Raw genomic sequence first — 13,099 nt, 5'->3', positions numbered from 1 at the left:
AGTCAGTTCTGACTCCGAGTGACCCTGTAGGACAGGATACATCACTCTTACGGGTTTACAGGACCGTGTCTCGATGGCAGTTGAAAACCTCGTCTCCTTCCCTCAGAGCAGCCGCCTCTTTCGAATTGCTAACTTTGCAGCGGAAGCCCAAAATCCATTTGCAGGGTGTCCACATGAATTACGCCTCCCGGCAATGCCCTCTGACCATAGTTGAGAGATATGGATGGCCTTGTTGCTGGACACAAAACAATGTGGGGTGATTGAGGTAGATGTATTCCAGGTTAAAATGTAAACTCTTATCATTTTATCTCCCCATTGACCCATTTTAAAAGTGTCTCAGTTTTGAAAAGAAAAGTGAAGGAAAATACACATGGATTGACCTTTGTGCGATTCCCGTAAGGAGAAACCGGGGAGGTGAATTCTCTTGCTCTCATACAGCATGTATGAGAAAGTGGGTTATTGCAGATGTAGTTAGGTTAAAATTTAACATGTTATTTGGACTTCCTTTTGACTAAATTTAAACTTGTTTTGGCTTTTAATTTATTCTGGTGTTGTTGTTTTTTGTTGAAGTTTTTCTCAGGTTTACTTTGATATTGCTCTGGTTAGTTACTTTGCTCTGTCTGTTTTCCCATTTATGAAATCCAGGATAGGTAAATCTATAGAGAATGTAACTCAATTAGTGGTTTCTTTGGGATATGACAGGGGAGGTTTGGGGGAAATGGGAAGCTAATAAAGATAAGCACAGGATGAAAAAAATTCTAAAATTGATTATGGCGATGATTGTGCAACTCTTAATATTAACGAAGAATGGAATTGTATTATTTGTGAAACTTTTAAAAAAATTGAAATACTGTGGGTGAAGGGAGAGGTAGGGGTCTTGGGAAACTAATTAAAGGAGGTAACTGAGCTATTTTTTTCAGTTTATTGACATATAATTCACATGTAAAACTGACCCATTTAAAAGGTAAGTAGGAATCTTGCCACACAGATAAGGCAGGGGTGGGCAGGCAATAGTGTGTATTTTGCTAAGAGACATCAGTACAGGGAATAGTATGAATTTTATAGAAAACAAGGGGCTTCAAAAAGTTTTTGGTGTTGTAGAGTACAAAGGAGACACCAACTATTAAATATAATTTACAGATAACATTTATTGTCTTAAACTGGATGAGACAAAACAGACATCACCTGGATGAGGGAGACTCTTAGACGAGGTCACAATAGTGCCCAAGCGTTTTCAGAAATTCAGAGATTCAGAGGGCTCCTAAGGGGTATGGTGGGTGAGGGAGGGGACAAAGGGGCGGGGCTTATATCAAGGAGTTCAAGAAAAATTAAAATGCATTGATTGATTGTAATAGCAATTATACAGTACTGCTTGATGTGACTGAACTATGTAATGATATCTTAAAGAGATCTCATGAGGCAGAGTTACCTAATGCAGCACATCTGTGGATACCTTGACTGATGCTTCCATGAGCATTGTTGGTGGATCCAAGCAAGATCAAAGCTTTGATAATGTCAATCTTTTCTCCATTTAGCATGATATTATCTATTGGTCCAGTTGTGAGCATTTGGGTCTTCTTCATATTGAGTTGTCTCCATATTTAAAGCTGCCACGCTTGATCTTCAACAGCAAGTGCTTCCAGGCCTCCTTACAAGCAAGGTTGTGGCGCTGCATATCCCAGGTGGTTAATGAGCCTCCCTTCACTCCTGTTACCACATTCTTCTTCAGCCTCCATGAAGATTGTTCAATATCTTCATAATCAGTTTCCATGATCATCCTCTGACTTTTCAGAAAACGTATCAGAATTATCCCCGTGGAGACTCAAGACAGAGTCTCTAGAACCTTCTGAACTGCCCCCTCTGCCTTGAAGTTAACTGGCCCTGCTGATTCTCTCAGATGTCATTGCTTTGATTAGACTCTGTTCTCTAGATGGCAGCATTGCTAACAAGACGTTTACTTGGTTACAGTGCAGTCCACAAAATTGCCTTCATTTGCTTTGATTTGCTTTAAAATACCAATGGAATGATCAGTTTTTTCATCCAATGCTTTGGACCTCCTCTAGTTGAAAGTTTTCTGAAGCCAGGACTTTCCCTTAAAATTTAAAATGACAAATCATGTAATATCTCAACTTCATTAGCTATGACATAAATGGTATTTTATGGTCTTCTTGCATCACTTATTAGACTTACTCATACTTAATTCTTCTAGGTTGACATTTGTTATGTCTTCTAGACATCAAAATGTGAAACCCATCTAAAAATTGTTGGCTTTTGGAAGTAGGAATTCCTATAAACTTTCTGTAAAATTTAAAGGATCTGTCCTTGACTTCAACTAGCCCCACTCCTATCCTCCTTGAAGCAAAAAAGGGTATCATTTTTTTAGTTGTTCATTAGACCCTAATTAGATTAACACAACTGTATCAACCAAGAGAAATTGTCTGTAACTATCTACTGAGTGCTGCGAACTGTTGACACGCTTTTTGTTTGGAATACATCTGTGTACATATGAACAAAGAAGCCCCGATGAGGTAGTGGGCTATGCACTGGGTTGCTAACTGAAAGATCAGCAGTTTGAAACTACCAAGTATACTATGGGAAGAAGATGAGGTTTTCTACTCCCATATAGATTTATAATCCATAAGGACAGTTCTATAGGGCATGTTGAATCGGTATTGACTTACTGACAGTGAGTTGAGCTGATGCTGAGTTGATGTATGAACAGGAATTCTAGTGATAATCATTTTGACTGACCCTCATGTACATATATGTGTGTGTATCATAAATCACAATATTCTGTGAAATATGATGTGATTTGGACATTGTACATAGACCGTATTATATTCTTAGAAAACCAAAACAAGCCTGTTAGTGTTGAGCCAATTGCAAACATATATCAGATTACAATTGCCCTGTGTAAGAGATAGTAATCTTTATGAGAAAATACTCTCACATAGTTCTCTCATGGATCTCCTGCTGGGTTTGAACCATCAGCCTTCTCGTTGCTTAACCACTGATACACTAGGTTTTCTGTTTAGAAAACAAACACAAAAACCGAACGTACTGTCATCAAATTAATTTTGACTCACACGTGTTCCAAGGCTTTGTAAATCGTTAAGGAGCAAATAGTCTCATCTTTTTCCAGTGGAGCTGCTGGCAGGCTTGAACCTCTGAACTTGAGATGAACAATTCAATGCTTACTCAGCATCTCCACCAGAGTGTCACTAATTTAGCAAATAGATGTGCCTAAATAGTGAGCACTAGCATCCATTTTCCATCTTTTTGTTTAGTAATCTTTCCTTTCACTTCCAAATTAATAGTGCTTTGTTTCTTATTACTGCCATCAGTAGCACTAGTTTTGCTGTGTTTGGAAGCCATAATGCACTTTACTGTAATATTTTCAACAAAAAAATTTGATAGATTATATGACAACATTCTAAGTATGCACAGGTGCATGGCATATAAAATTGGACATTGCTTTCTATCAGTTGAAGTGTACACTTTTACACAGTGAAGTTTTTCTTTATATGACAAGTCCTTATGAAAACGGTAATAGAAAGTACAGTATGTTATACACATAAGACAGAAACAGGCTGTTAGGTGTTGGGTGCCACGGAGTCGATCCCGGCTCTCAGTGACCCTGCATACGACAGAACGAAGCACTGCCCAGCGCTGCGCCATCCTCACACGCGTTACACTTGAGTCCTTCCTTGCAGCCACTGTGTCACCATCTTGCAGAGAATCTTCTACGTTTCCACTGCCCCTCTACTTTACCCAGCATGATGTCCTTGTTCAAGGCTCACCTCTCCTGTTGAAGTCCACTCGGCCAAGTCTCACCCGCCTTGCTTCTAAGCAGGATTCTGGCTGTATTTCTTCCAAGACAGATTAGTTAGTTCCCTTGGAAGTCCAGGGTATGCTTGAGGAGCACCACAATTCAAATGCAGCAGTCCTTTGTCAGTCTTTCATATGCAGTGTCCAACTTTCACTTGCTTATGAGGCGACTGAAAATACCATTCCTTGCGTCAGGCAGCCCTTAGTCCTCAAAGTAATATTCTTGCTTTTCAACTCTTTGAATACATCTTATGCAGCCGACTTACCCAATGCAATGGTAGCATAGGTATCTATTATGACTAGTAAGACCTAAGTATTGTGGGATATGCATGTAGTGCATTATCTGTGGTCTGGTACAGGAAGAGATCTCAGGAGGGGCAGTATGATCACAAATTACTGCATGGTTGCTGCCAACCCTAGTAGATTGAGTCACCAACCATCTATAATCTGACCCAAAGGCTCTTGCTATATATTTATGTATTGCATAGTTCATCTACATAGTGTTTGTTCCCAAACTGAATCCTGCAAAGGTACCATTTAAGAAAGACTAGAAGAGTCCTGTGCAAGTCACATTATGAAAATAAAGCAGGTGAAGTCTCTGGTTGCAAGAATAACACAGAAAAACATAACTACTGACAAAATGTTCATAAACTGTTAGTTAATGCTAACTATGTAAAACACTTAACTACATGAGCATAAATATCAACTTTGTAGACATACTGAACTTGATTTAGTTTTTTACTCTGTTCCCAGTAGATATCAAGATTAACACTGAATCTTTAAAATAGAATTTAGTTTTATTTAATTCAAATGTTACTTACCGGTACCTTTATAATATTTTGTACAGTTGCCATATTCAATATCCTCCTTTTTAATATCAAATTGAGGCAAGGCAATTTTTTCTAACTGAACAGGATCTCCTGACTGCCAGATAAACCGTAAATCATCAGTTGTATAGCCAACTATAAATAAGACATATATACAAGTAAAACTGTTAGTTTGAAATATGGGATGTTACTTTCTTAGCATTGTGCTAATACAAATATTAAACATCGTAAAAGTGATCAAATAGGACCTCTTTCTATAAGATATTTGCTAAGATAATATAAAGAGGTAGATAAAATTCCATAGCTACTAATGAAAATATAGTACCCCAAGAGTTATACATCAGTGTCTCAAAAAAGATAAGGTAAAGTTCAAATAATTAGCTTATTGCAAACAGGTAAAATCCTATGGTGTCACGTGCAGGAGTCCATGCATCAATGTCAAAGTGCTCTGTGGCCGTGAATAAAAATACTAGCAGACAAGTCATCTATTTCTAAACATACATTTTCATAAACCAGTGCAGCATGCTATCAAATTTTGTAAAATTTAGATTATGTTGAAGAAATAACTGCAAACTGCTTTGTAGGAATTGCATGACCACAGAAGAGCAGTAAGAGAATTACTCGAATGCATGGCGTTACAATGTCATTTCATCATCAGGAGCACGCATGCGGCTACAACTCTGCAGTCTGATGTGACTTGGAGACATGCAGTAATGCACTACTCAAGTCTAAGATACATTTTGTAAAGTGATATTTGACTGCATCCGGTAATAGAATAATATGTAATATCAGACAAACATAGAAACTCACTGCCACTGAGCTGATTCTGAGTCTTAGAAACTCTATAGGACAGAGTAGAACTGTCCCTATAGGTTTCCAAAACCGTAAATTTTTACAGGAATAAATAGTCTCGTCTTTCTTTTGAGGAGCAGCTGGTGGATTTCAACTGCTGACCTTGCAGTTAGCAGCCTGTGGCAGTAACATAATCTCATGTCAACTTGGGAAGGAGTGGAGTCTAGCCTGTCAGTAAGGTCACTCATAGCCCATGAGGCCTCTGTTGGGTCATGACCTTCTCCTGAGGATTCTGGGAGCTCCTGTTTTCCTCCCTGGAGGCAGGACACACTCGCTGCTTCAGCTTCCTGTTGATAAGACCCAGGGAGCTATGCTAAAGCCCCGGAGTTGGAGGACCCACATGGAGACCCGCCAGTGCTGAGATGCTTCCCCTGCCACTTGATCCACAAGACTTTCCACCCACTGGCCTGTGGTCTTCCTGTATTCAGTGTCATCACATGTTTTGCATGAGTCTGAAGGGCAACTTATAGATTGGTGTTAGGCATATGGGCTAATATCAGACTTATGGACTTGATCTGGACTGGGCTGGGATGTTTTCTTAATATGCAATTACTCTTTGATATAATGTTCTGTCTTACACATATATGTGTCAATGAATTTGTGTCTCAAGTCAACCAAGACTAACACACAGACCAATGGGTAATCCATTATACCTCCAGGGTTCATATTCATGCACACACACATGCACACACATATGTATGTATGTATATATGCACATATATAACATGCACACATATACATTTTAGACTCATTTTACAGTTAGGAAATAATTAGTATGGTTATCATTTAAAATGCATACCAGTAAATTTCAGAAAAACAAAAATGACTACTAACAAGCATGTAGAAAACATTTTATAAGAAATTATTTTTTAGTGTTTGAAGACTTAGGTAATGGTATATAGATATCCAGGCAAAAGATTTCCTGTAACACCAGTATTAATTTTCAAGGTTTATTTCCTATTTTTGAAAGATAAACATGATAGAAAATTAACTAATATATTTGTTTCATAGAAAACAGTAAAAGCTAATATATCAAGTATACTTTTTATAAACTAATAAGAAAATATCTAATATTTAAACAGTAGCACATTCCCTTAAAAATTCTGTACATACAAATGCCTTATTAGTAGGATATGCAGCTTATTTTTTTCAAATCTTCTACAATTAAAAATTATTTTTAACATCATTAAAATTGCTTGTTAGGTCATTTCTCCTTTAACTTGCCTACGTAATGAATTCAAATGTGTACAACAATTGTAAATAAGTTAGAAAAGTACACCTACATCAACTGAACTGAAATCAAGTAACAGTGCAAAAAGGAGTTGTCTACCATAATACAAAGTAAAATGGTAAAAGAATAGCTATGATTTTCCTTAAAATATATTGCAATGACTGTCTGTACTCAAGTGGGTTAGTTTAAATATTGTTATCTAAGATACTGTACATGTAGAATGTATTGCCTAAAATTTTAAGCATTTGTGTTTTTATGGCCACTCCTTACATACAGCTCTCAAGTTGCATCTTGCAACGTTGTGTATCCATGGGAAACAAAGTCAAGTCCAAAGGGCAGGAAAGAGTAATCGATAACCTGAAAGCAGAAATGGGTGTGTTAGAAACCCTTAAAATACCTCTCTGTCATCTGCTTACTTTAAAGGGAAAACAGAAATGTGAAAAATCTTAAATATCAAAGAGTACCTCATGCTGACAAGGACATCTCCATCTCGGAAAATAAACAGGAGGATATTCTCCTGGGTTACGTCATGGAAATTGGCACTTTTTTCATTGGCAAAAAATAAATCAGGCTTCCACAGACACTTGAACATGGTGGGGTCCACTGTTAATGCATCAGAACCCCTAAAATCACTGGGGAGCTTCAGCCTCGGGTCATTCCACTTTTGTCTCAGAAATATGTTAACTCTGTAGTCCTGGGTGGGGGAAGAAATGTGTGTTGATTGTTATTTTTAAGTAAGTGTTCAGCATCAAAATTTAAAGAGTTTCAAAGATTAGTAGCACACATAGTTGTATTCCTCTAATATGAATCAGGATCATAATAGATCAATCACTAAGAGCTCCATCAGTAACATTTTTAAAGGTGTCTGTATATACCATCTAGAAATTTCCATAACACTTACTAGCTCAAATGCCAGAATATAACCTTATAAACAATAGCATTACCTTTAGAGGCACACCAATTAGCCCACCTGATTAGGTGTTGGTATTGGTATTTTAAAAGCTTGACAATTTATAATCACACCATTATTCTATGCAAACAGGTATCATAACACTTTGTTTAAAACATATTTTAAAAACTAAAAGAAGAAATCAATGGTAGGAAAAACAGGCAAATAAATTAAATACATGGAAATGAAATAGCACATCACTTGAAAGTTACTGGGTCATAAATGAAATCATGGATAGAGTGAAGTTTGGGGGGCATTCATTTACGGACTGGATAGCACTCAAAATGAGAGACACATCTATTAAAACGTAGAGCATGGAAATTACAAAGCAGGACAAATTCAGAAGAAATGACTTCGCATTTCAGAAAATACATTTGAAGGGAAAATAGTTCTATGTAATTTTTACAACTCAGCAGACAAACTATAAAAATAAGATATTTATGTAGATACTTGACAAGGAAAAAAATGGTTTTTGACTACTCATCCATGTAAATGAATACAGTTTGAGATTATCAAATAAGATTTTTGATTATTCAAACGGTTTCAAAGTCCATGCAAAATATGAAATGTTATCATTGTTCAAGTATAAAATATATTTTAAAATGCATTAAATGACTGATAATTTGACCTAATGTATTTGCCTATCTCCAATAACATCAATGTTCTAAAAGTTTAAGTTTTTAATTGGAAAAATAGAATTGCATCAAACACACTTTCTAAGAATCAATATAGGTAGTGATAAAATTGAAAATTGGCACATTTTCCACCTGCAACAAATAAATTAGGCTTCCACAGACACTGTCAATGTATCAGAACTCCTAAAATCATTAGAGAGATTCTCAATTAAAGTATTCATTATAAATTTGCCAGGAAAAATGTGGTTTGGTATAAATTGAATCATCAATTATAGAGTAAAACCTACCCATGAAGCATCGTACTCAGGCATTTTGATTTAATGTTTTTCAACTGAAGTCAAACTATGCATGAAAGTATTCAATGGCTTAAAAATTAGAAGCCCATCTGTAGGCAACTGGACACCCTCTTACAGAAGGGTCGCAGGGAAGAGACGAGTCAGTCAGGGTGCAGGGAATCAAGGATGAAACATACAACTTTGCTCTATTTCTTAAATACGTCCTCCCCCCACTATCACGATCCCAATTATACCTTACAAATCTGACTAGAGCAGAGGATGTACACTGGTACAGATAGGAACTGGAAACACAGGGAATCCAGGAGAGATGATCCCTTCAGAACCAGTGCTGAGAGGGGTGATACCAGGAGGGTGGAGGAAGGTGGAGTAGAAAGGGGAAGCCGATTAGAAGTATCTATATATAACCTACTCCCTAGGGGACGGACAAAAGAAAATAGGGTGAAGGGAGATGTCAGACAGTGTAAGATATGACAAAATAATCACTTATAAATTATCAAGGGCAAGAACGGGGAGTGGGGAAGAAAATGAGGAGCTTATTTCAGGGGCTCAGGTGGAAAGAGAACGTTTTGAGAATGATGATGGCAACAAATGTACAAATGTGCTTGACACAATAGATGGAAGTGTGGATTGTGATAAGAATTGTACGAGCCCCCAATAAAATGATTTTAAAAAAATTATACCTCCAACTTTATTTTCAATTATCCAAAACATCTGTGCTAACAAGCCACCTAAAAACATCTGTGCTAACAAGCCACCTAAAGAATTATTCTTCAACCTTCTGACAACATCAAAATGATTTAAATCACAAATGTCTAACCAAAATCTAAGTAATTAGACAAGGAGGACAGATCACCTTTTGTTTACTACTCACTGTAGTTGAAGTGAGCTTACTCACAGTGAGGCAAAGAAAGACCTGCTCCTCTCGTGTCTTAGACTGACAATCTTCACAGAATCAGACTGCAGCCACATCCCTGCTGCTCTCTGATTCAACGGTGAGCAGTTTTACTACTGTGTCACGGGGATTCCTCTAACATGTAGTATGACCCAGTACTTCTCGAGAGGACATACATACACATGCTTTGTCTATGAATTAAATATAAATAAGCAGAAACTATGAGCGATGAGTGTACAAAAATTGAGAAATTTACTCTTGCTCACATATTCTTGTGGTTACCCACAGATTCTGTATAATAAATAGAGATGTGAAAACAGAATAACAATTTGAAGTTACTGAATTACATCAAAAATTGATTTAATTTACATACATTTTGGAGCCTCTTTATATTAAATGTTTTTCAAAACTTTAACCTACAATACTAATTGCTTTAGATACCATATATGTGCGCAGTTTAAAAATTCCACAGGAAATACATTAAGAATTTATTTACGGGCACTGTCCATATCTGCCACCCCCATCAAGGAAAATATAGCACCGATGGGGGAGAACAGAGTAGCACCAATGAAAAGAAAGATCACATGTTCCTGATCCGTGAATTTACAATCGAGGAGAGAGCAAAGGAGTGCTATGCTCCTAGAAAAAGGAAAACTCACATTACATAATTCCATGAACTTCATATCAATATACATATTTCAGGTTGATAATAAAATATTATTGTCTATTCAAAACCCATGACAAAAGTCTGTCGACTCTGACACAAAGCATTGAGGCTGTCAGGACACAATGCTGCTCCCTATCACAAGGTTTTGTGCTTTAATTTTCATGTTGCTTTTTGTTTTTCTATCTCATGTAGGCATGCATATCCTGCCACTTATGAAGGACCTGAAATTAGGTTAGATGATTTTCTGATAATTTACCCCTTAATCCAGGTTATGGAAAGCACATAGTGATTTACACTTGATATCTCTTTGAGAATTCAATAGTAGTTAGTTTTAAATTATTTGCTCCAAAGCCCTGGAAATAATCTGTGAGAAGTATTCGCTTTCTAAAATTAAGACTTATTTCATTACTTTCATTCAGTGTTATACATTCATCAAGTTAGATCATCCAAAATTACTGTCTTATATGACTGTATTATTTTAAGATATGAATTCATAGTAAAATGATATAATACACATTTTTAAGGATTAGTATAGGAAATAACCACATGAAGATGCATATGTATCCGTAACACTTTTTCTGTTGAAGCAATTGCCCCACATTAAATCAGTGACCCGTGTATTTAAATACAGATTGTCCTTGTTTAACTTTTGTATTCACTCATTCATTTGTTAATATATTTTCATATCGTTAGGAAGCCATTTATGATATGCTAGTTGTGTTACGTACTATTGAGTCTGTTCTGACCCATTGTTTCAGCAAGTGGGTCAATCCATCTCCTTGAGGACATATTGCTAGACATATTGTCAAATGTTTGCCAAAACACATTTAATTTTTAAAGATACTCATAAAAGTTAAACAACTAAAGCAATACACCTGGTACAAAATGAATACTAAAAAATTAACTGTGTGCATTATGAATATTATTATTGGTTATATCTATTATCATTACTTTGAAAATATGAATAATTTCTATTGACATTCATTTTCTGCTTCTACAAAACAATGTTACCTAGAAGTTTTAAATAATAACATAATAATGTTACATTAATTAATGTAAAACACTAATTTTACAAGTCCTTCAAAAGATATTTTAAAACATTTTCTTTGTTTCACTAGATATCGAGCACTATATATCAATCTTGATATATAGAAATCAACATACTATGTTATTAGAAACATCTGAGATTGCTATACAAATTCCATTGTATATAGATAAATGCATTGACTAATAAAGGCAAACTTCTCCTATGGACAAACAATATAATAGGTAATTGTTCTACACTGAATTTAATGGCTACCAAAGAGGTTCAGTTATCAATTGGTTCGGGTAGATAAGTATTCATTTGTTCATTTATAATTATTCCTTAAGGGCTTATGAAAGCACGGATTCAGCAATGTTTCATTTTGTTGTACACAGAGTCGCTCTGCATCTCTGTGTTGAAACCTTCTAGACAGCAACTAATAACAGCAACAGAGAAAGAAACAGGCTGACTTTCAGGGAGCAATTCAAGCAAGAATGTAATTGACAAGAACTATGAAGACAAGAACAAACAAAGTGATAAATTTGTGAAAGCATAAGTGATGGCTTATTCCAAGTATTAGGGAAGGCTGTGGAACTGGAGTCTGAGGAGAATCTAGACAAATGGTAGCAAGTGATGTGAGAGAACCCACAACAACTGAGTTGATTTGCGCTGCTCAAGGAAGGAGACAGCCGCAGCTTTGTCGCAGGAAGCCACAGCTGTCTCACAGTAAGTGACTGGTAGGTTCAAGTTGCTGATCTGTATGTTAGCACCCACTTAGCCACCAGGGCTCTATGTAAGAGAAAGGCGGGTTTAAAGAAACAGGAAGCTATTGTTTCTTAAGCACTTTCCTCAACAGTGCAAAATAATTGTATTCAATATCAGGATAAAGCCAGTGATAGTTAGTTGAAGTCATCACTAAAAAGGAGGGCTCGGAAAGGTACAAATGCTTAGAAGTGATAACTGGGGAAATGGGAATTCAATCAAGACCACCAAGGAGGTCCTCCAGAGTTAGGACTGGAGAAGATTAGAGGGAAGACAGAATCCTAGAGAAGGTAAGTAGTGACCTGAAGGCTGAGAAAAGGAAGTGAAGTCCCAATGAGGTGATTCCCCAAATCACAGACCAAAAAGGTGTTGAGATGGTCACAGAATCCATAGCCACACAGGATTGAGTATGGCCAAAATGCTTTAGGTGAGTGCAGAAATCATGGAAGATGTTAGCATAAACTCTTGTTGCAAAAGCACACATCAAAATCAAGCTCTCCAAAGATTTAGGAGTGAACAGAGAGCAACAGTTTTGTTATTTGTAACATATTGAGAATAAGAATACTACAATACATCTCAAACACAGTTTTTCTGAAAAAAAATAAATGAGGTGATATATGTCAAATTCACAAACGATACCAGGTAATAAGAAATGCTAAGCAGGTATTTAGTTTTATGTCATTGGCCTGTATTTCTTTAAAATGATTATAATATAAACTAATGTGACTTTTGCTTTTTAAAAAAATTCTGCATACACCATAGTTCATTCTGTTGGGTTTGCATTATGTTAAACAATGCATTTCTAGGTCACAAATCTTGAAACAGTGCCAGCATACTTTTATTTTTAATCTCTTATTTACTCATCTTTCCATTTCTCTTGCACTACATAAGCTCAATGAACCACGTAAGTGTCCAAAGTCTGATGTATTTCTTAAAAATGAAATTCAATCGGAATTATGAGTATATACCGAGTCTCTATGAGTTGTAATTCACTCGGGTATCAGTGCAAAAGTGATCATTATGTCTTATTAGTTCATGAGTGCTAAGGCTTCAAGGATTGCTTTTCTATTATTTCTTTGCCAATATATGTTCATGTATTTTGATGATGTCATAAAATTGCAGCAAACGTATACATC

General features: G+C 36.3%; 1 protein-coding gene across 1 annotated transcript in view; it reads right to left on the bottom strand.

Moving 5' to 3' along the window:
- The window catches only part of GLRB (glycine receptor beta), a 118,363-nt gene that overhangs the window by 36,003 nt on the left and 69,261 nt on the right, over positions 1 to 13,099 (bottom strand). The window contains exons 4-6 of the mRNA XM_075544733.1: positions 7,203 to 7,432; positions 7,013 to 7,095; positions 4,650 to 4,790 (exon numbers count right to left, since the gene is read on the bottom strand). Of these exons, the coding sequence (XP_075400848.1) occupies positions 4,650 to 4,790; positions 7,013 to 7,095; positions 7,203 to 7,432 (454 nt within the window). The remainder of the gene's footprint in view (positions 1 to 4,649; positions 4,791 to 7,012; positions 7,096 to 7,202; positions 7,433 to 13,099) is intronic.

Source organism: Tenrec ecaudatus, chromosome 3, assembly GCF_050624435.1.
Source record: "Tenrec ecaudatus isolate mTenEca1 chromosome 3, mTenEca1.hap1, whole genome shotgun sequence".
NCBI classification, from domain to species: Eukaryota; Metazoa; Chordata; class Mammalia; order Afrosoricida; family Tenrecidae; genus Tenrec; species Tenrec ecaudatus.
This window is presented reverse-complemented; position numbering and strand designations above follow the sequence as displayed.